This window comes from Mixophyes fleayi, chromosome 2 (genome assembly GCF_038048845.1).
Source record: "Mixophyes fleayi isolate aMixFle1 chromosome 2, aMixFle1.hap1, whole genome shotgun sequence".
NCBI classification, from domain to species: Eukaryota; Metazoa; Chordata; class Amphibia; order Anura; family Limnodynastidae; genus Mixophyes; species Mixophyes fleayi.
The window spans coordinates 290,991,691-291,014,337 of record NC_134403.1 but is presented as its reverse complement, the minus strand read 5'-3'; the positions used below and the strand labels follow the sequence as shown (position 1 = coordinate 291,014,337).

Genomic DNA, 22,647 nt, shown 5'->3' with positions numbered 1-22,647 from the left:
GATATGCCTGACAAGAGATGTATGGCAATGGCAATGAGCATCTGCCCCATATTTATGCACAGGGGTGGGCTGGACTGAACAATTAAAATGTATTTTGGGCCGCTTGATGGTCCAATGGGAAAGCGAATGCGGTGGTATCAGCCTATGCAGTCTGTGCATAGACGGCAGCATTGCATACTTCTCGATGGGGCCGCGTTATCCATTAATAGAATATTGTACTACAAGCTGTAGTACAGTAGCAGTGCTACAGACTATGGGACCCCTGTAGCACCAAATTACTGTGTGTGAGTGACACGGCTATACGCCCACGTCACTCACAAACAGTAATTTGAAGAAGAAGACAGAAGAAAAAGATGACCATAAGAAGGTATGTAGAATAGAGTGGTGTAATGAAGAGCACAGTGTGATAAGGGGCACAGTGTGATGAGGGGGGCAGTGTGTAAAACAACCTCTCACAGCAGCACAAAGTATTACACGTGATGGATATGTTAGCCTAGTGGACGTCAGTGACTTGTCTCCTTGTGTTAATCTTTTAGGTGAGGCTTGTTTTTTGCATTATTTAATTAATTTATATTGATAAATATATATTGTACCGAAAACTACCCTTTACGGATGGGCCTCTACTTACGGGCCAGTATGGATTGAGAAGCTGTAAGTAGTGTATATTTAACCCGTCTAAGCACTTCTCATATGCTTAGAAAAAAAGTTCACATCTTATTAGTAACCTCTTACATGTATGTGCACTTTAGTCAAAAAAGAACAAAAATGTATACAAAATAATATGGAGCAAACAATCCTATGATAGCTGAAAGGTTACAGTGATGCTTCTGGTTTCTTATATTTTGTTGATTTTATTAAAATTTATTTTATTATATAGTCTTTTTACATATCTAAGCTATCTGTAAGGTACAGGGAAAAGAAAATACATTACAGATAGCTTAGAGATGTAAAAAGACTATATATTTTTCTCTCTTTTAAAATGCTGTAGGATTTTTTCCCCCTTAAGCGATGTCCAAGATCTGGTAAAACAGGGATTCCTCATTTTTACACCTGTAACTGGCATACAAAAATAAACCTTTATATGTGTTTATAAACATGTCTTTTTAGATTCTATCTAAGTAGATTGAGAAGCTGTAAGGAGTATATTTAACATGTCTATTTTGTATGTTTTTCACTTATTTTACTTTAAGACACCATTTAGTCTAAAATTGGATAAGCGATTGTAGTGTGCAAGTTTCTAGTTGCTAGTGTTGACTTTGTTTAAAAATTTGCTTCCTAATGAGGACATGATTTTTACCACACTGCAGTAGAACCTTACAGACAGTTTTGAAAAATAGCTTAATTCCCCCCTCCAACCTGAATGTGTAAGAAACCATGGCACCAGCGTAGTGTATTTTGGTGATCAATGTTTTTATCTGATAAAAAAAACAAGGTAAAGGAAGAGTTTTCAAACTTAGTCGGTTGTCTTTTCTTTAGCATACCAGGGAGAATATTGCAGTTCTTGGAAAGTTAACTTAGCTTAACCTAAATAACAAACCCAGACACATAGTACTTGGTGTTGTGGTTTAGGTGAAGCCACTTTCACCGGATGCTAGCTGGTTTCTAGAGATAAGATAAACATGCATTCTGGGGCATGCATGCTAGTGAATGCTAGAGACTATAAATTTCATCTTATCTTTAGAAACATAGGGTGATTTTATACTACATAATCTATTACCCTCGTAAATTATATAATGTATCCAGTGTTGAAGATTATAAGGATATTATAAATCACAGAGGATTTCCATGACCACACAAAAGCATGAGGCTTTTATACGGGTCACAGAAATCTGAAATTACTTCTGATATCTTTATTATCTAAACAAGAAATAAAAGCCTATATTATACTAACATTATATTTTAAAAGGTAAATCCATCTTTATATAATATCTGTCATTGAAATGTGTAGGCGTTTTTTGTGTTATTATTGTGATCTCAGAAATGCATTTTGTAGGAGCTTTGATGAGTTGCAGGAGCAGTTTGCTAGCTTTTTATCTCTTAAAAATGCAGTCTTGGTGGAGGAAGGGTAGGCTGCAGTGACATCACAGCAGCTTACGGAATGATACACAATGATTGTGGCAGTAACCTATAACTACCATCATCAACTGCTTGCTCTCATTATCAGCACTAAGCAATATCTGATGAGACCAACTACCCCCTTCAAGTCTGCACAGCAGGGTCTGTTACCCAGACAGAGAAATCAAATAACCACAGGAAGCTAGGCAGCGCTGACTCTTGTAAACTAAAACCTGCATGATGTATTGGCCAATATGTTGTTTGAATCTAATATATATTTAGTGAAAGCCATTTGTTGGAAAGTGGTTATGTCCTTTAAAATACTTACAATAATAAGTCAAGGAAAAATATTGATCATAGGGTTGGCAGTAAAATTGTCCATTTTACGTTTAATGTTCCTGGAAAACTGAAATGTCATCCACAAAGCTGATATTAAAAGTGTACTGAAAAGGGTATTTTATTTGCCTATATGTTGCAACTAAACTACTTACTATTTAAGCAAATCACAGCAGAAATGTCATATGCTCACCAGTCCTTTGCAAAATATAATACAGTCACAATATGCCAGTCTTAAGTCAAAATGAGATATTCCCACTAGCAACTAACGGAGCTCCAAATATTAAATTAAAAATTAAAAGTAAAGTAATGTGTTTAAGTGACAAAGCCATATTAGCAACCTATTTCATATCATATATGTGTACTATTAATTAGAAATGTTCACTGACCCCTGTGTTCTGGTTTTGGTTTTGGACCTGGATTAACTTTGTGTTTTGGTTTTGGTAAAACTGCCCTTGCATGTTTTGGTTTTGGGCTTGGTTTTGGATTCCTATTTTTTTTCTAAAATCCCTATTTTATTTGCTAAAATCACATAATTTTGCTTTTTTTTCCCTACATTATTATTAACTTCAATAATACTAATTTCAAGTCATTTGCAATCAAATTTCACCATCTCACAGGTTACAATATTATTTTCATACACTTTCAAACAAAGACTGCAGAGACCTGGCTGGATGCCAACCGACAGAGTAATGACTCAAACACACGGCAGTTCCTAGCACATCTAGGAAACATTTCCACACAGCAGTGGCAGAAAAGAAAAGTGGTGCAAGATGGAATTGTCCTTGGATCATGAATTCAGTTATGGTTCATTTCATCTCCCCACCCGTTCCTTAGATAACTGTGGTAATTCTACAACTAATACATGGCGACGAGCGCTGACCCCCCCGGGATGCATGCTTTTATCAGACCCAGACCAATCCACAGTGCCTTACAATGCACTAAAAAAAGCCATTGTAATTCACAGCAAAAAGCAAGTTCATCACTGAGCTTCGAATCATCATCATCATCATCAACATTTATTTATATAGTGCCAGCAAATTCTGTAGCGCTTTATAATTGGGAACAAACATTAATAAGACAATACTGGGTAATACATACAGACAGAGAGGTAAGAAAACCCTGCTCGCAAGCTTACAATCTATAGGACAATGGGAGTTTGAAACACAAGGGTATGTGCTACATCATATTGCACAATGGACCAGCTAGAATGCAATGGTAAAAGTTTTGAGTGGGCTGTGTGTGTCGTCATGTTGGTCAGAGGGTTGTTGTCTTGTGTTAGCTGTGTAGAGGGTGGTAATAGGGTAATCTAGTGAGATTAAGATGGTGGTTGAGGAATATCATAAGCTTGTCTGAGGAGGTGGGTTTTCAGAGAACGCTTGAAGGTTTGAAGACTAGAGGAAAGTCTTACTGTGTGATGGAGGGAATTCCACAAAGTGGGTGGAGCCCGGAAAAAGTCCTGTAACCGAGAATGGGAGGATGTGATGAGAGTGGAAGAGAGACGTAGATCTTGTGCAGAACGGAGGTGTCGAGTTGGGAGATATTTTGAGACAACAAAGGAAATGTATGTCGGTGCAATTTTTGTTGATGGCCTTGTATGTTAGTACAAGAATTTTATATTGGATTCATTGAAATACAGGCAGCCAATGTAGAGACTGACAGAGAGGCTCAGCAGAGGAATAATAGTTTGCAAGGACAATCAATCTAGCCACTGCATGCAAAATAGATTGGGTTCAAGTCTGACTTTGGGAAGACCAGTAAGGAGGGAATTGCAATAGTCGATGAGGGAGATGATGAGTGCATGAATTAAGGTTTTTGCGGTGTCTTGTGTCAGATATGTGCGTATTCTGGAAATGTTTTTTAGGTGTATGCAACATGATTTAGATATAGAGTTGATGTGGAGAATAAACGACAGTTGTGAATCAAGGATTACACCTAGGCAACGAGCTTGCGGGGTGGGATTTATGGTCATGTTATCAACAGAAATAGAAATGTCAGGCAGGAAGCTTCTTTTTTGGGTGGGAATATTATTAATTAAATTTTTAAAAGATTGAGTTTGAGTTGGCGAGAAGACATCCAAGATGAAATGGCAGAAAGACATTCAGTAATGCGAGACAACACAGATGGTGAAAGATCAGGAGAGGATAGATAGATTTTTGTATCATCCGCATAGAGATGATACTGAAATCCAAAGGAGCTTATTAGTTTTCCCAAGAGAAGTGGTGTAGATAGAGAATAGCAGAGGATCTAGGACTGAGCCTTGTGGTACTCCAACTGATAAAAGAAACAGAGCAGAGGTGGATCCAGAGAAATTAACACTGAAAGAGAGGAGAATTAGAAGAGAGTAATGGTTATTACTTTTTGCTGTGATCAAATCATTGACAACCTTGGTCAGCGCAGTCTCTGTGGAGTGTTGAGAGGGAAAGCCTGACTGAAGAGGATCCAATAGGTTGTTTGCTGTAAGAAAGTGTGTGAGGCGATTGTAGGCAATTCTCTCGAGAAGCTCGGAGGGGCATGGGAGCTGAGAGATGGGGCAGTAATTTGCGAGAGAGCTAGGGTCAGAATTTAGTTTTTTTAAAATGGGAGTAATCACTGCATGCTTGAATAGTGATGGAAAAATACCAGTAGAAAGAGATAGATAACAGATTTTAGTTAGAGGGGGAATTAGCGCAGGATACAGGGACCTACCAATTTGTGAGGGAATGGGATCAAGAGGACAGGAGGTAGAGTAGGAAGATGAGAAGAGAGTAGAAACTTCCTCTTCATTTGTGGGATCAAATGAAGAGAGAGTGTCAGAGGGTGCTACAAAGGAATTGAGATGATTGCTTGTCGAGGAAGATGATACTATTTCAAGTCTGATCTTATCTATTTTGTCCTTGAAATAGGAAGCAAGATCCTGGGCACTGATGGTAGTTGGATGATTTGGGGCGGGAGGATTCAGAAGCGATTTAAATGTGTTAAAGAGGCGTTTGGGGTTAGAAGCCTGAGCATAGATGAGAGATTGGAAGTAGGTTTGTTTAGCAGTGTCCAGAGCATTTCTATAGGAGCGGTAGATATCAGCCCCAATTCCCCAAAAATTATAATATAGGCAGGTACCATTTACGTAAAGTGCAGATTACAAACACTTTGTACAATACTGATGAAACAGCAGCAAAGTAGAAGGTAATACATACACAGGTCTATTTAGACATCCATGCTTGCATGACTTCTGCAAGCAGCATTGTTCTTTGTTAATAAAACTGTTGTCTTTATACCGTTCAAAATGTTTTAAAATAATCCTCCACCATTCTTTGGATGTTGATAGTTGATAGTAGGATCAGGTGGAGTTACAGCAGAGGTATCACTTATTCTAGTCAATTATTTTACAGTAGACAAGACCAGGGGGTATATTTACTAAATTGTGGGTTTGAAAAAGTGGAGATGTTGCCTATAGCAACCTATAAGATTCTAGCTGTCACTTTGTAGAATGTACTAAATAAATGATAGCTATAATCTGATTGGTTGCTTTAGGCAGCATCTCCAACCCGCAGTTTAGTAAATCTAGCCCCAGATGTCAAAATGTTGTGTTGAGTCATCTGCAATGGGTGTCTAAGATTTTTGCAAAGCACACAACAGTATATAGCACATGTAGGTAACTTTGGCACACAGCAGTAGCTGAAGGGAAAAGTGGTGCAAGATGGAATTGTCCTTGGGCCCTCCAACCCACCCTTATGTTGGATCTTAAAAAGGACATGCACACTTTAACAAACTAAGCACTTCAGCGACAAGGAGTACCACTTTTGAGGCTGATATGCTTGGTTTGTTTGGGCCCCCACAAAACAAGCTAACAATGGCCTTAAGGCACCTAAGGTAACAGTGCTGTTAATAAACTCTACTGTGGCAAGATGTTGTCATCATCCTCAGCTTCATCCTCACCCTCATCAGATTGTACATCATCCTCGCACATTATTAAATCATAATCGCTGGAATCCACCATTAAAGAAGTCTCAGCATTTTGATGCAATTGGCGGGAAAGGCCTTCCTTGTGGAACTTGAAGTTTATTTTTATGAACATCATCTTTTCCATATTTTGAGGAAGTAGCCCTCTACATCGATCGCTGACAAGATTCCCGGCTGTGCTGAAAACTCTTTCAGAGTACACACTGGAGGGTGAGCAGCTTAGGCAGTGCAAAGAGAGTCTCCAACATGAGTCTTCAAATTCCCTTTTTTTCCTACTAGTATGTAAAGGGGTTGTCTGATGTGTCTATTTCTATTCTGTCATTAAAATAATCCTCCACCATCCTTTGGATGTTGATAGTAGGATCAGGTGGAGTTATGGCATAGGTGTCACGTTTTTTGGTCAATTCTTTTAGACCAGACCAGATGTCAAAATGTTGTGCTGAGTCATCTGCATCATCCCTGAGTCTCTTGGGAATGTAAAGTTTTTTCCTAGCAGCAGTTGACTGAGAAACTGAAGAAGGAGATGCCGTCCTGTCACGTAACACTTGAGCTGTCATCTTGCTCACCAGGAGCTCCTTGCATCTCTTCAAATCTGGGTCAGTTGGAAACAAAGAGAAGACATAGCTCTTAAACCTTGGATCAAGCACAGTCACCAAAATGTAGTGATTTGTTTTCAATATTTATAAGGATAACTCTTGGATCCTGGCGAAACAAATAAAGTACTTGATCTACAAGTCTGATATACTTAGTGTAATTGCTTTGTTTAATCTCCTCCTTCAGGTTCTCAAGCTGCTTTTCCAAAAGTCTAAATAAGGGAATCACTTGACTTAAGCTAGCAATGTCCTAACTCGCTTCACAGGTGACTATTTCGAATGGTTTCAGCACCTTGCACAACACGGAAAGTATTCTCCACTGTGCTTGAGTAAAATACATACCCCCTCCTTTCCCAATGTCATGGCTTGTGGAGTAAGCGTGGATGGCTTTTCGCTGTTCCTCTATCCGGAGAAGCATATACATGGTGGAATTCCACCTTGTCAGCACCTCTTGCTTTAGTTGGTGGCAGGGCAAACTAAATTGCTCTTGTAGCTGCTGCAATCTCTTACATGCTGTTGCCGAATGCCGGAAATGTCCAGATATTTTACGGGTCACAGACATCATCTCCTGCACGTCCCTGTCATTTTTTTAAAAAAAGCTCTGCACCACCAAGTTTATTGTGTGAGCAAAACAGGGAATGTGATGGAATTCACCCAGCTGTAATGCTCTCATAATATTAGTGGCATTATCAGAAATGACAAATCCTGAGGAGAGTCCAAGCGGCATAAGCCATGTTGCAATGACATCCCTTAGTTTTTGTAACAGATTGTCAGCTGCATACCTCTTAGTGAAGCCGGTGATACACAGAGTAGCCTGCCTCTGAAAAATGGGACAAACTTGGGTACATGCTGCTGCTGTTCCTGCTGGTGAAGGCGAATCACCAACCCAGTGGGCTGTCACAGTCATATAATCTTTAATTTGCCCAGTTTCGCTTGTCTTATGCCCAGACTTGACAATGGCCTTCTTCTTATCAAGTGCAAGAACTGCTTCCACTGGTGCAGGACTTACACAAACAACATGATCCTCATCAACATCCTCATTAGCGCCCTCATCAGCTACACAAATATCCCCCTCATCCTGTTGCAATTCCAAAGTGGCATCCTCAATTTGTGTATCACCGGCTGCACTTGGGCTGTTCATGCACACATCTGCAGAAATGCTGAAATGGGCCTTCTTTATGGGTACACTATCACAAAAGGTTAGGATTACACATAGCACTCGTGGATAGACTCTCCTCAGGGATTTGTGCCATTTCTGAATCTGAACATACATTTTCCTCTAATGTCTTACTGTTTACTTCCAGCTCAGCTTTTACACGCAAAAGTATTTGAACATTACTTTTAGAATCCGAATGACAAGATCTTGCTTGGTCATGACTGACCTTACAAGAAGATGCCTCAGTGACAGTTGCAGAACTAGCACTCATAGAGAAAGGTGAAGGCCTCATTCTTTCCTTGCCACTGCGTGTGTGGATTGGCATGTTGGCAATTTTATTTTTTTCTGCAGAAAACTTTGCCTCGATTACAGGTCTTTTTTTCTTGACCAAGGTAAAAGGTGTTTTTTTTACATTTTTGTTTCCGTGACTTAAAAACACTATGCACTTTAACATAGGGTTTAGCAGATGACGTAGAGGGTTTACTATAATCATGACTGATGCCAGCAACTGCTTGGTGCTCCTTGTCTTCTGTGTACTGCTGTGAATCCATTTTGATAACACAGTACAATGTGACTGAAGATTAAGAACAACACTGCCAGTCCTAATATTTGTATTACAGCAATGACAATTAGCAATGGAGCAATGGACCTCTCCTCTTTGTGTGTTATCTATATAACATATAACACCGTACAATTTGACTGCAGATATAGACCAAGACTGCCAGCCCTATTATTTCTATTTCAGCAATGACAATTAGCAATGGAGCTCTCCTGTTTGCATGTTAGCTATATAACACAGTACAATTTGACTGCAGATTTAGACCAAAAGTGTCAGCCCTTTTATTTGTATTTCAGTAACGACAATTAGGAATGGAGCAATGGACCTCTCCTCTTTGTGTGTTACCTATATAACACCGTACAATTTGACTTCAGATTTAGAAGACCAAGACTAACAGCCGTATTATTTCTATTTCAGCAATGACACTTAGCAATGGAGCTCTCCTGGATGCATGTTAGCTATATAACACCGTACAATTTGACTGCAGATTTAGAAGACCAAGACTGACAGCCCTATTATTTCTATTTCAGCAATGACAATTAGCAATGGAGCTCTCCTGTTTGCATGTTAGCTATATAACACCGTAAAATTTGACTCCAGATTTAGAAGACCAAGACTGACAGCCCTATTATTTCTATTTCAGCAATGACAATTAGCAATGGAGCTCTCCTGTTTGCATGTTAGCTATATAACACCGTAAAATTTGACTGCAGATTTAGACCAAGAGTGCCAGCCCTATTATTTTTATTTCTTTAATGACAATTAGCAATGGAGCAATGCACCTCTCCTCTTTGTGTGTTACCTATATAACACCGTACAATTTGAGTGCAGATTTAGAAGACCAAGACTGACAGCCCTATTATTTCTATTTCAGAAATGACAATTAGGAATGGAGCAATGGACCTCTCCTCTTTGTGTGTTACCTATAAATCACTGTACAATTTGATTGCAGATTTAGAAGACCAAGACTGCCAGCCCTATTATTTCTATGTCAGCAATGACAATTAGCAATGAGACTCTCCTGTTTGCATGTTAGCTATATATCACCATACAATTTGACCTCAGATATAGACCAAAAGTGCCAGCCCTATTATTTGTATTTCAGCAACGACAATTAGGAATGGAGCAATGGACCTCTTCTCTTTGTGTGTTATCTATATAAGACATTATAATGGGACTACAGATTTAGAAGACCAAGCCTGCCAGACAGATTATTTCTATTTTAGCAATGACAATTAGCAATGGAGCAATGGAGCTCTCCTGAATGTCACTGGAGACTTTGGAGAACACTGCTACACCTCCTCTTTCTTTTCTACCTATGACGCTGCCCAACTGCACTAGACACTGCCAAGAACTGTGCTACCCCATCTGTGTCCCTTTGTGAAATGGCACTGGATCGCCGTGGAGAGCGGTACTTATAGAAGCCAAAACTCGCAAGATCAGACAACATAACAATGATGTTTGCCTCGTTTTCAATTCTGAGGGTGCGCGAAAGTACTGAGCCGACTGGGCTCGATACTCGGATCTGCTAAGTTCGGGTGTGTTCCCTTCTCGGGCAAAGTTTACTGCTTGGTCTGACCCAATCACACATTGACGCATGACACCAAACTTTGCAAGAGTTAATGTTTTTCCTTTATGTGTTTCTCTTTTACTTCCTTAACTGTTATATTTGAGGATTATGACATTATCTGTTTTCTCTGGTATTTAGCTATACCAAGACGTATAGCAGTACCGAGGATTGATACAGATAAGCTCTATTTTCTTTTTATCTGCTACACTTAAGCATTATCTGTGGGATGGGGTTTTGTAAAAATATTCTGCCAAAACGTTATCACACTATCTCTGGTTATGCCTTTTTCTAATTTACAGCATTATGTGACAAAGCCCTTCGAGATACAAGTTTGGCAATTTGGGACGTCCTCTATTGACTCACATATCTGTTATGCATAACTGTTCGTATTAGGCAATACTTCCTGATTACAGCACTATTAGGTGCCTTGTTCCTTCTTCTTCCTTTGTGTGTGTGTATATATATATATATATATATATATATATATGGAGCTTGGGACAAAGAGAACAGAGCGGGGTGTGCGGGAGCGAGACGAAAGGCGTTGAGAATATTTGGTTGCTGTTCTGTTGCTGTCCCTATCTTGTTGGAAAGTGGTCCTTTCCAGATAGGTTCACTATCTGCTACTTGACATGTAAGTGGCTACTATATTTTTTAATAAAGTGTATATTGAGATATTACACCCTTGGTCCTTTGTCTACTCTGTCGTTTGAGGCAATTTGCTTTGTATCCTGCTAATGGAAAGAGTGTGACCCGATCGTGATGATCTGTGGAACAATATTACAGATAAGCGGAAAAGTTTTTATTTCTGGTACGCATACACCTGCACAAGTGTGAATCGGGTGTTTTCTTCCTATGCTGAGGGACCTGATATTTAGTTCATGTGATCATGTCTGAGCTAAGCTATAAAGTTCTTACTTCTGGTACGCATACATCCTTATCACTTTACTTGGGTGATGCATTATGGTCTCTGGTTTCCTTTTCACTGGTGCTAAAGTCCTACTGCGGATTCGTGTGTAATTCCATTTTTTATTATCATACTACACTATTGTGCGCCTCCTCCTCCATCTTTTTTATACATATATATATATATATATATATATATATACACATTAATATATATATATATATATATATATATATTTATAATATAAATGTCTAGTGGCGTGTGTTAGTCTGTCTGTGTGTGAAAAAAACAAAAACCAAGCTGCAGCGCCACACTGCTGGGCAGAGTTATACACTGACCTATATATTTCTTGAAGGAGAAGTGACAGTTGGGAGCGGTTGGTGGTTGCCGGGGGTGACAGTGGGGAGTTTTTAACACCTTAAGTAGCTTGATTTGACTAGAATGCATGAGTATCATGCACGGGTTAACTGACCTACTAAATTCTTAGTGTGTGTGGAAAAAAACCCTCAAGAAGGACTGAAATTTGGTATACTGACATTATTGACGAGTTGAGGGGTTAAACTCATTTTCGTGAGGTAATTTTACCTCATGAACACACATGTGTACAGTGGCGGATCCAGGGGGGTGCGATCGGGGCAATCGCCCCCCCCTAGCAGGGGTTTGCTGCCGACGGCTGCACAGTATGTGCAGGTCCGTTTGGCAGTGACAGTGTGCTGCCCGGCTGCTCTGATTGTGTTTTAAACACAATCAGAGCAGTCGGGCAGCACACTGTCCCTGCCTGTCACTGCCGAGCGGACCTGCACATACTGTGCAGCCCCCGGCAGCCTCAGAAGTCGAAAAGAGGGCGGGGCCTAAATCGCCCCGCCCTAACATCCCCCCGGGGAACAAACATTTTCTAGAACCGCCCCTGCATGTGTAGCTGCGTGTGTTAGTGTGTGTGTGTGTCTGTGGAAAAAACAATTTTCTCAGAAAGGGCTCATCCGAATGACCTGAAATTTGGTATACTGACATTATTTGACAAAAAAATGCATGAGGTTAACTTGTATATATATATATATATATATATATATATACACACACACAGTATATATATATATATATACATATATATATATATATATATATATATATATATAGCGGCAGGCAAGTGTTACTGCTCCTGTGAGTTGCTTGTGTGGCGGTCACAAAGGTAATAGGCAGGGGTGAGCTGGAAAGTATGAGATCTTCACAAGGAGTCGATAAGTTGCATTAAACTCAGTCTCTGATCAAACAGTCCCTAATATATATAAAAAAAATAAATATATATATATATATATATATATCTAATATATAAAAGCCTAGCGGCGTGCGTTAGTGTGTGTGTGGAAAAAACTACCGGGTGACAGAGTGCTCAAGCTGCAGCGCCACCTGCTGAGCGGAGTTATATACTACACTGACCTACTAAATTCTTAACATTATCTAATATATAAAAGCCTAGCGGCGTGTGTTAGTTTGTGTGTGGAAAAAACTATTTTCTCAGAAAGGGCTCATCCAATTGACCTGAAATTTGGTATACTGACATTATTTGACAAAAAAATTATAATAGTGAAGTCAGTTAACTTCCATCATCCCCCCTTCCCCCCGTGAGAGAGGTAGTAAAGGCTAAATTTACGAGTTGAGGGCTCAAACTCATTTTTGTGAGGTAATTTTACCTCATGAACACACATGCTGTGTTAGTGTGTGTGTGTGTGTGTGGAAAAAACTACCGGGTGACAGAGTGCTCAAGCTGCAGCACCACCTGCTGGGCGGAGTTATATACTACACTGACCTACTAAATTCTTAGCATTATCTAATATATAAAAGCCTAGCGGCATGTGTGTGTGGCGATGAAGATGACAAGAACCTTTTTAACACCTTAAGTAGATTGATTTGACTAGAATGCATGAGTATCATGCACGGGTTAACTTGTATATATATATATATATATATATATATATATATATATATATATATAATATATTTACTTATATATATATATATATATATATATATATATATTAATATACATATATATATATATATATATATATATATATATACAGGTCTGCAGCTTTGCTGGAGGGAATGAGAATGTTTAGCATGTGCTGGAGGTAGAGCCAAACTCCTGCAGCATTAGCTGGTTTCGGGACTGTAAAGAATGAGTCAGAGGATCTATTCTCCCTCATTGAGACCCATGGAAGAAAGCCTTCATTACTTATATCTACTATGTAAATGCCTAGTGGCGTGTGTGAAAAAAAAAAAAAATCAAGCTGCAGTGCCACCTGCTGGGCAGAGTTATACACTGACCTATATATTTCTTGAAGGAGAAGTGACAGTTGGGAGTGGTTGGTGGTTGCCGGGTGTGACAGTTGGGAGTGGTTGGTGGTTGCCCGGGGGTGACAGTTGGGAGTGGTCGGTGGTTGCCGGGGGTGACAGTGGGGAGTGGTTGGTGGTTGCTGGGGGTGACAGAGCGAGAGGAGTGTGATACTCAGGACTGCTGAGAGAGATCCCTGTGTCTGGATAGACATCTGGATAGATGTCGCGATAAAGATGAAGGATGAGGTGATGGAGAAAAATGATGAGGTGGTGACATGTGGACAAAACCACGTTAAAAAAGGGCGCTTGCGTCGGGAAGTAACGCTCTTCCCCTGAGGAGGCCTGGGCTAGGCCCAAATGCATGACAAGAACCTTTTTAACACCTTAAGTAGCTTGATTTGACTAGAATGCATGAGTATAATGCACGGGTTAACTTGTATATATATGCCAACTTTCTCAGAATGTCATTAGAGAGTATAGCAGCCTCCCGTATCTGCCCACTTCCTAGTGATGTTGGAATTAAACTGAAAAAGGAAGCGATTCTCAGGGAATCGCAGCATTTGACCCCAGCCCACGCTGTAAAATGATGTGGTTGCGTCATTATGTTGCGGGTGCTGGTCCAAAATGACGCTATTTGCTGAGCTCCACCCCCTTACTCCCCCGGCAGCTCCCAGACGCCGACTTCAAGAATTCAGCAGGTATGATATAGAGAAAGAGAGAGAGATACAGTATATATAGATGTACATATATATATGTACATACATATATGTACATACATATATATATATATACATACATATATGCATATACATATTGTGACAGAGTCACTGGAAGGAGGCTAAATGGCAGAGGTATGTGTCCCAGGCTTCCAGCATTGTGTACGTTAAAACACCAGGGAGAATGTGTAGATGTGTGGGTAAAGCTTCCCACAGGGTATTTCCTTGCACTAACAAAACATGGTAAGGGTTCATGGTGTTATGTACGGAGAAGAGAAGGATATGCTCCATACATCAGCTCCATTCTGTGAGATGCCTTTGAAAAGGCAGCTAGAATATGCACTGATTGTCTCAGACTTGGGGAGGAGGTGAATTGCCTCCTGAGACACTCTGCTGTGGTGAGAAACAATACATGTTTGATTTTTTTTCCGGACATAAGGTCCTGCACAGGAGAGAGGGCCTCCACAAATGTATCAGTTAGTAGCCAGACTTTTAGGATTTTGTTTGTTATGTTTTGTTTGCATGCTGGTGAATAAAACTAGCTGTGGCTTTCAACTGAAACCTTTGTATTTGTGCGGCTTACTGCTGCTGTTCGTTGCCATCTTCCCCAGGAGATGGTACCTAGTCCCTTGATTATGTCACAATATATATATATATATATATAGGCAACACGGTGGCTCACTGGTTAGCACTTCTGCCTCACAGCACTAAGGTCATGAGTTCAATTCCCAACCAAGGCCTTATTTGAGTGGAGTTTGTATGTTGTCCCTGTGTTTGCGTGGGTTTCCTCTGAATGCTCCGGTTTCCTCCCACACTCCAAAAACATACTAGTAGGTGTATTGGCTGCTATCAAAATTGACTCTAGTCTCTCTCTCTGTCTGTCTGTATGTGTGTGTGTTAGAGAACTTAGACTGCAAGCTCCAATGGGTCAGGGACTGATGTAAATGAGTTCTCTGTACAACGCTGCCGAATTAGTGGTGCTATAAATAAATGGTGATGATGACGATGATATATATAGATATATACACATACACTTACATATCCATACAAACATAGACAAAGATCAGTGCATAAAATAAATGTCAACTAATAATAACCATGGGTCCTGGACAGTTTTAGTTCGTTGGCTCTTAAACCACATAGCTTTTTAATACCTGATCACCTACTAAAGCAATCAGAATTCTTCAGTAGCCGCTTCTTCTAATACTCTGCGGATACCCTCTTCTTCAAATTTGATGGGGACCCCAAATCATGTTGGGACTTCCTCAGTCAATGCTCCTTTCAATTTGAGTTGCAACCATATATAATTTCCTTGTTTTCAGGCCAGGCCTTAGCCTGGACATCTCCTCTTTGGGAGCGAGATCATCAGCTCCTCCAAGTAACAAAACAAAAAAATACTTAACCAAATTAATTTGAATTCACAGCAAACCTCTTACCCAAAGCACCATTTATCGTTTTTTTAAGCTTATGGTGTATTTAAATGCCCCTATAAGAATCTGTCACTGAAAACATGTGTCATGCGCCGGGAATTCGGCTTCCATACCCGAAGCCTGGCACGCTTTTTGGCTCACCGCTGACAGCTCTTCTGTCCTGGCCGGGCTCCATCTTCCCGTCGGGTCTGCACATACGCAGACCCGATCATCTTATTCCTTCTGCTGTTCATTCATTTGCTGCCTTATTTGTCTCCTACTATAAAAGGCACTTCCTTCTGTTACTCAGTGCCTGTTCTTTTGGTCACCTGCCATAGGTGTTAGACGTGGCTCCAGTTACCTCCTGTGATTTCTCTCCGCAGACTATTGCACCTCCTGTGCAACTCCACCAAAACAGTTGTATATCTGCCATCCGCAGACTATAGCACCTCCTGTGCATCTCTACCATACCAGTGGTAAATCTGCCATTCGCAGACTATTGTACCTCCTGTGTATCTCCACCATTCCAGTGATAAATTTGCCATCCGCAGACTATCACACCTCCGGTTTATCTCCACCATTCCAGTGTGCCATCTGCCATCTTTAGTACCGGTCTCCTCTTACGGTCTCACTTAGTACTACCAGTGAGAGCAGCGAATTGCGGAGCAGATGCCGCAAAGACCACATCTCCTTGCGGGGGTCCCTGGTGAAGACCATCTGCTCGTTAGAATCAGCACCTTAGAGTAGCGCCAAACTAGACAGACCCGGGATCTAATTCCAATGAAACCGTGACAATATGGTTATTTATATGTTGTTTCTTAATACTTCTGTGTAATGTGCCGTTGTGTTGTAAGGGTAGTGGCCTATTCCTTCGTGTCTTTCTAATTTCACTCTAGCACATTAGGGGATATATTATACCAGAGGTACTCAGTCCTGAAGAGTTACCAACGGGTCATGTTTTCAGGATTTGTGTCTATAGAAAATAGAGGGACCTAGAAAAATAGATTAACTCATGATTAATGAAATCCTGAAAACATGAGCTGTTGGTTGCTCTTCAGGACTGAGTTTGAACACCCTGCATTACGCCACACTAAATTCATATATGGTAAGTTCGGTGTTACTCAGGCAGGATCATACAGAGGTGTTCCGATTGGCAATGTTAGTGGTAAATGGGGGAAAAGAGCACCTCTTTTTATAAAGTAACATGCCGAATTGTATTAAACATACAGGATGTGACATCTCAAGTCCAGTCGCAATTAGTACATTGATTGCATGCCACTTTTTTGTTGAAAGCTCCTGTTAAATTCATTGTTACTAATAGTTGACTATTTTTAAACAAATGTGTCATTCTTGTATAAATAAATACTTCAGTCATATTCCAATCACATCAAGTACATCTTACACTAAATTGCTGAAAAGCAAACAGCTTGTCTTTTCAGGAAATGTAACTTGAAGATGTTATATAGCCAAGACTCTTTTTCTCAAAATTATGTTAATTGCATTTTGCACATGTCCTCATTAGCTAGTTCTGTAATTACTATAAGATTCTTAAGCAAATTCAATGTAAATACCAGCAATCAAAATATTTACAAAAGTGAATTAAGAAATGTCACTAAAATAGCAAGAACAAACAATAACTATCTAAAATGCATACTTAACAGATTGTTAAGTTAAACTGCCATGACACATTTCTTGAAGGGAATCTTTCACATAACGCTCTTTCAGTATTAAAGCCCTAGTGTCAAATGTATGTTGTTGCTTATGTCTTTTTAATATAATTGCACTGTGTTTATGTATTATGTTCAGATAAATATGGCTTGTGAATTTAGTGTGGCTTTGGATAAAACGTTTGAGCTATAAATTGTTTTCTAGCTTTAGGAGAAAGTTGACTCCTATATATGTTATGAATTAAAGACATACAAAATAAAATAAAATGTATCAGCAAAATCATTTTGAATGGTGAAATGAACAAACACAAATCAGCTTATTTAAATTGTGAACCCCATAACAACCAATCAGATGTTTCCTTTCATTTGTCTATCTTATAAAAAAATGAATGACTTTCAATTTAAAAAAGTGTTTTGCAGTTTTTAGACTCTTCAGAGGAACACAGGACAAATGTATAAATGTCACATCATCCAACCTTCTACCACTGTTACCATACCTTTCAATAAAATTAACTTATCTGTATTTCTCCTAACTTACTGTTTGGTTTAGCATAATTTGTGGCTTAAATGAATCATAAGAGTAAGGGGGCACAAAGACGCCTGTGAAGCTTTGTATTACATCCTCATTGCGCGTTTGGAGATGCAGTCTGATGTTGAAGTGTAACATGGAAGCACAATGCCGTTCCCAATAAACGTATGATAAATGTGTGCAAAATTCAAGTCCTTTGAGGAGTGAGTGTATATGGTTGTGCATCCATCTACAAGCAACGCCTCTAAAAATGCACCTTCTCCATTCCTTCATCTTAATTGAATAATCGTATTCTGCACAAGAAAATCTGAATCCTGCACTACTCTGCAAAACTAGTCGTACAACCTTACTTTTCAAGTTATGCCCTTGCTCAGCTCAACCCCTCCTCCAAGGACCCCACGCAAACTTGTGCTTCTCCACAAATGCTAATACCTGCTGCTGTATACCTATGCACAGTGACATATATCTAGGTGCACTTGTGCAAATCGAGGATCACAGCAGGTCCATAACTGGTTTAGCAGTAGAGATAGTAGTCTTACATTGCTATGAAGAATTAGGCAAATAATTCAGATTTCATTTTCCAGACTTGCCCTGCTTTGTGTTTAGCCCATACTCCACACTTCTACACCTTGAATCCAGCTGTATATAAAAAAATATATGGGGAAATGCTTTGATACATACCCACATAAAAGTGGCTGCAAAAGCGAATTTGTACCTATTGTCAACTTTTTATTTCACAATGCCACTACATCGAGGAAACATATAGGCAAAAAAAGGGAAACAATATTGACTAATGATTTAGTTCAGAAGCAATAAGCATACGTATGAGTAGGTATTTATGTCTTCAGATTAGACTCATTTATTTTAGGAATTTAAAACAAGCCACAATAAAATCTAAACAATATTTCTAACTGTTATTCATCATTATAAAAATAACGATATATATTCATGTGGCAGCAACTCAATGCATAAAAGCATACAGACTTGGTCAAGAAGTACAGTTGTTGTTCAGACCAAACACCAGATTGGGGAAGAAATGTGATCTAAGAGAGTTTGATCGTTCGTGGAATGATTGTTGGTGGCAGATTGAAGTGGATGGGCTACAGCATCAGAAGACCACAATGGGTTCCACTCCTGTCAGCTAAGAACAGGAAACTGAAACTACAGTGGGCACAGGCTCCCCAAAACTGGACAGTTGAAGAGAACATCCCCTGGCCTGACAATTCTTGATTTCTACTGCAACATGCAGATGGTAAGGTCAGAATCTGGTGTAAATGACATGAGTACATGAAACCATCCTGCCTTGTGTCAATGGTACAGGCTGGTAGTGGTATAATGGTGTGGGGAATGTTTTCTCAACACACATTAGGCCCTTTAATACCACGAGAGCATTTTTTAAATGCTACAGCCTACCTGAGGATTGTTGCTTACCATGTGGCCATGTGCATACATTTATGGCCATAGTTTACCCATCATCTAATGGTTACTTTCAGCAAGATAACAGCCATGTAACAAAGTACACGTCATCTCAAGCTAGTTCCACAAACATGACAATGAGTTCTGTGTACTCCAATGGACATCACAGATCTCAATCCAAAAGAGCACCTTTGGGATGTGGTGAAATGGGAAATTCGCAGCATGGTACAGCAGACAGATCTGCAGCAACTGTGTGATGTTATCATTTCAACATGGACCGGAATCTCTGACGAATGTTTCCAGCACCTTGTTGAATCCATGTCACAAATAATTCAGGCTGTTCAGGGGGCAGGGGATACTGAGGAGGACAGAGAGGTTCCAGAAGTGGGTGACTGCAAAACGCCTAACTCCAGATACTAGTACCAGACCAGTACTAGTAAGGTGTTACCTGATATACTAGCCACCGATTGTGTTTGTGTGTGTGTATTTATACATGTATGTATATATAGATATATATATATATATATATATATACATATACACACACACACATATATATATATATATATATATATATATATATACATTGTCGAAGTCAGCTAATTGGATAAAGTCATTTCAATTAAAGTCTAGCAAACTTGGTTGTCTTTGTCTGAAAATATGCGTACGGTACGCATCGACGTACAAGGGCACGCTACGGCGTGAAAGGGCGTACGCATCCACTACACGTGGCAGCAACAGTAATTGGTCTTTTACCATACATTCGCACAAACACGCATACTTATAAAATAGTACACATTAATGGTAGTTGCAACACATAGTCAGTTATGTCGAAATATAGTAGTATTTATATATTATATCATAGTTACATGCATATTAGTGAAATACACGGAACGGGTTGAAGGAATAACATCATGAGTGGTATCATAATGAACCTTGTTACATATCCTACTGTTTGGTTCACTCTGCGAGGGAATCGCAGAGTGCATACACAAGTTATGAATGATAGGGAATTATGAACTACTTAAGACTAAGGAATCTTGGCAGGAAGAGCAGAGCATACCCCCTGCAGAGATGACCCCCTCCTTTGGATTCCTTAGGATGAACCAGCCAATGATTGACAACCCCTTGGACATTCCTGAGACCTGGACCAATAAATGCAAGCTATACCATCTTCATTGTATTACTGTATTTGATTGTGTATATAAGCAGCAGCTTGTGATCCAGCATGCAGACATCTTGTCCCCAGACTTCAGGATTGAATGACTGCACTGGATCCAGAGCGTCTGCGATAAGTAACGGCTGTATTAACTATTACTTCGCTTGAGCATATTATTCTACTTATTGCGAATAAATCTTTGTGCTTTGGAAACACAAATCGAGGTTCGACAATCGTTATTGGTTAGCGACAATTCGCACATAACAACATATACACACACACACACACACACACATACACACATTATATATATATATATATATATATATATATATACACATACACACACACACACACACACACACACACACACACACACACATATGCATGTTACTACAATAAATGTATTTATGTATTTTTATTTTGCAATGCTTAAATAAGCAAAGTATAATTTAATTTGAATATCATATAAAGTAAAAGTGGTCCACAGTAAACTGTAAAACTTTGTTATTAGTGCCTATATTTGCTAAAAAGATATTATAAAATTTTATGAACTTGTGCTTCATCGCCCCTTACAGTACTGTATTACTGCAGTCAGAACAACAGTTTTTATTTTGGAGAATATTTTACAAGCATATTTTGCAGAGTGGAAAGAAAAGAAGACAGCAGTTACGACATCATAACAATAAACTACGAGAGATGTCAATAGGCAGGCCGATGTAGTCAAATGACAAACTATAAGAGTGATGTGGAGCATGTAGGAACATCTTCACACATACATTTCATAAAAACTGTCCTACGACAGTCCCTTATTGCTCTACAGTACCTGTATAGAGAAACACTTAATATATATGTTTCATCTATCTGCTTTTATTAATGTGAACCATTTGGCTTCACTTTGATGGCCAAGATTCAATCTGTCCTATTAAATTCAGAAACTGGAATTTTAAAACAGATATGTTTTCATAAGCATTAAATATTTCCACAGTCTCCTGTAGTGCACATTGACTTTAAGTATGTTTAAAATAATAAATAATAAACACTTACTTGCACTAAATCTGGAGTTAGGCGTTTTGCAGTCACCCACTTCTGGAACCTCTCTGTCCTCCTCAGTATCCCCTCTATGCTGCAGGATTTCCTCTTGGAAAAAAAGCTGCAGATTCTTCTGTCGGCCAAATCATGTTGGCTTTTGCTAGATAACCGAGATATCTCAACAGGTCTCCAGTTTTCCCCATCATCGCTATAGTTTCCTGAGTAATTCTGAAGATCATCAGATGGAAGTTGAAGATGAGGAGCAAGCCAGTTCTGAAACCTATTTTGACAAAGGTCAGATAGAATAATATAAACATAATTGATTTTATATTCAGATTTTCTATTGTTCAATAGAAAAGCTTTATTCACATCCCTTCATTAGGTATATATACAGCATTATCATACATTTCAAAGGAACTCATTTCTCCTAACACATAGATCTTGTTGTACTTTCCTCCCTTATTTTCCTACATGCAAAAAATATGGCATTTTCACCTTTTCCATCGTAACAGGGTTAGTCCAAATGCACATTTACATCCTTTAGCTGGATTTACTATCAACTCTAAATGAGGCCAAATGTATCAGTGTACCATTTTGAGGTGAAGGGGCTTGTGAAAAATATTAGCAATGGGGAAAGATCAAGATGCAGAGGCTTCTATAAAGTGAGAATGACCAGATTCACATATCAGGTAGAGCTTTAAACCTCATATCGGTGGTAGTCATCAGAATGATTGCGATAGCACCGGCGACGAGTACACCGACAGAAAAAATCCGATCTGCACAATGACTATAAAAAGCAAATGCAGACTAACGAGAAAAGTGACAATAGAGATGATCGACCTAGTTGTGTTACACTCCGAACCCTGGCAAAAACAGCACTTTCTGTGCACATCAGTTGCCATAGCTTTTTAAACTTTTCTCTATTTAAAGCGGCAGTGACACTTTAAATAGAGACTTAAAATTATCTCTATTTCTTAAACTTTTCTCTATTTAAAGCAGCATTGCCGCTTTAAATAGAGAAAGCGACATTGCCGCTTTAAATAGAGAAACATATAAGTCGCTATTTAAAGCGTCATTGCCGCTTTAAATAGAATAAAAATTTGGGTGTCATCAGCCTAGAGGTGGTATTGGAGGCCGAATGAGCGAATTAGTGCCCCAAGAGAAGATGTGTACAATGAAAAAATAAAGGGCCAAGAACAGAGCCTTGTGTCACTCCAACAGACAGTGGGAGTGGAGGAGAGGATGTGTCAGAGGTAGATACACTAAAGGAGCG

At 39.3% G+C, this 22,647-nt stretch overlaps 1 protein-coding gene across 2 annotated transcripts in view; it reads right to left on the bottom strand.

Moving 5' to 3' along the window:
- The window catches only part of DIPK2B (divergent protein kinase domain 2B), a 51,009-nt gene that overhangs the window by 5,383 nt on the left and 22,979 nt on the right, over positions 1-22,647 (bottom strand). For both annotated transcript variants that reach the window (XM_075198172.1, XM_075198173.1), the window contains exon 2: positions 21,390-21,654. In XM_075198172.1, the coding sequence (XP_075054273.1) occupies positions 21,390-21,654 (265 nt within the window). The remainder of the gene's footprint in view (positions 1-21,389; positions 21,655-22,647) is intronic.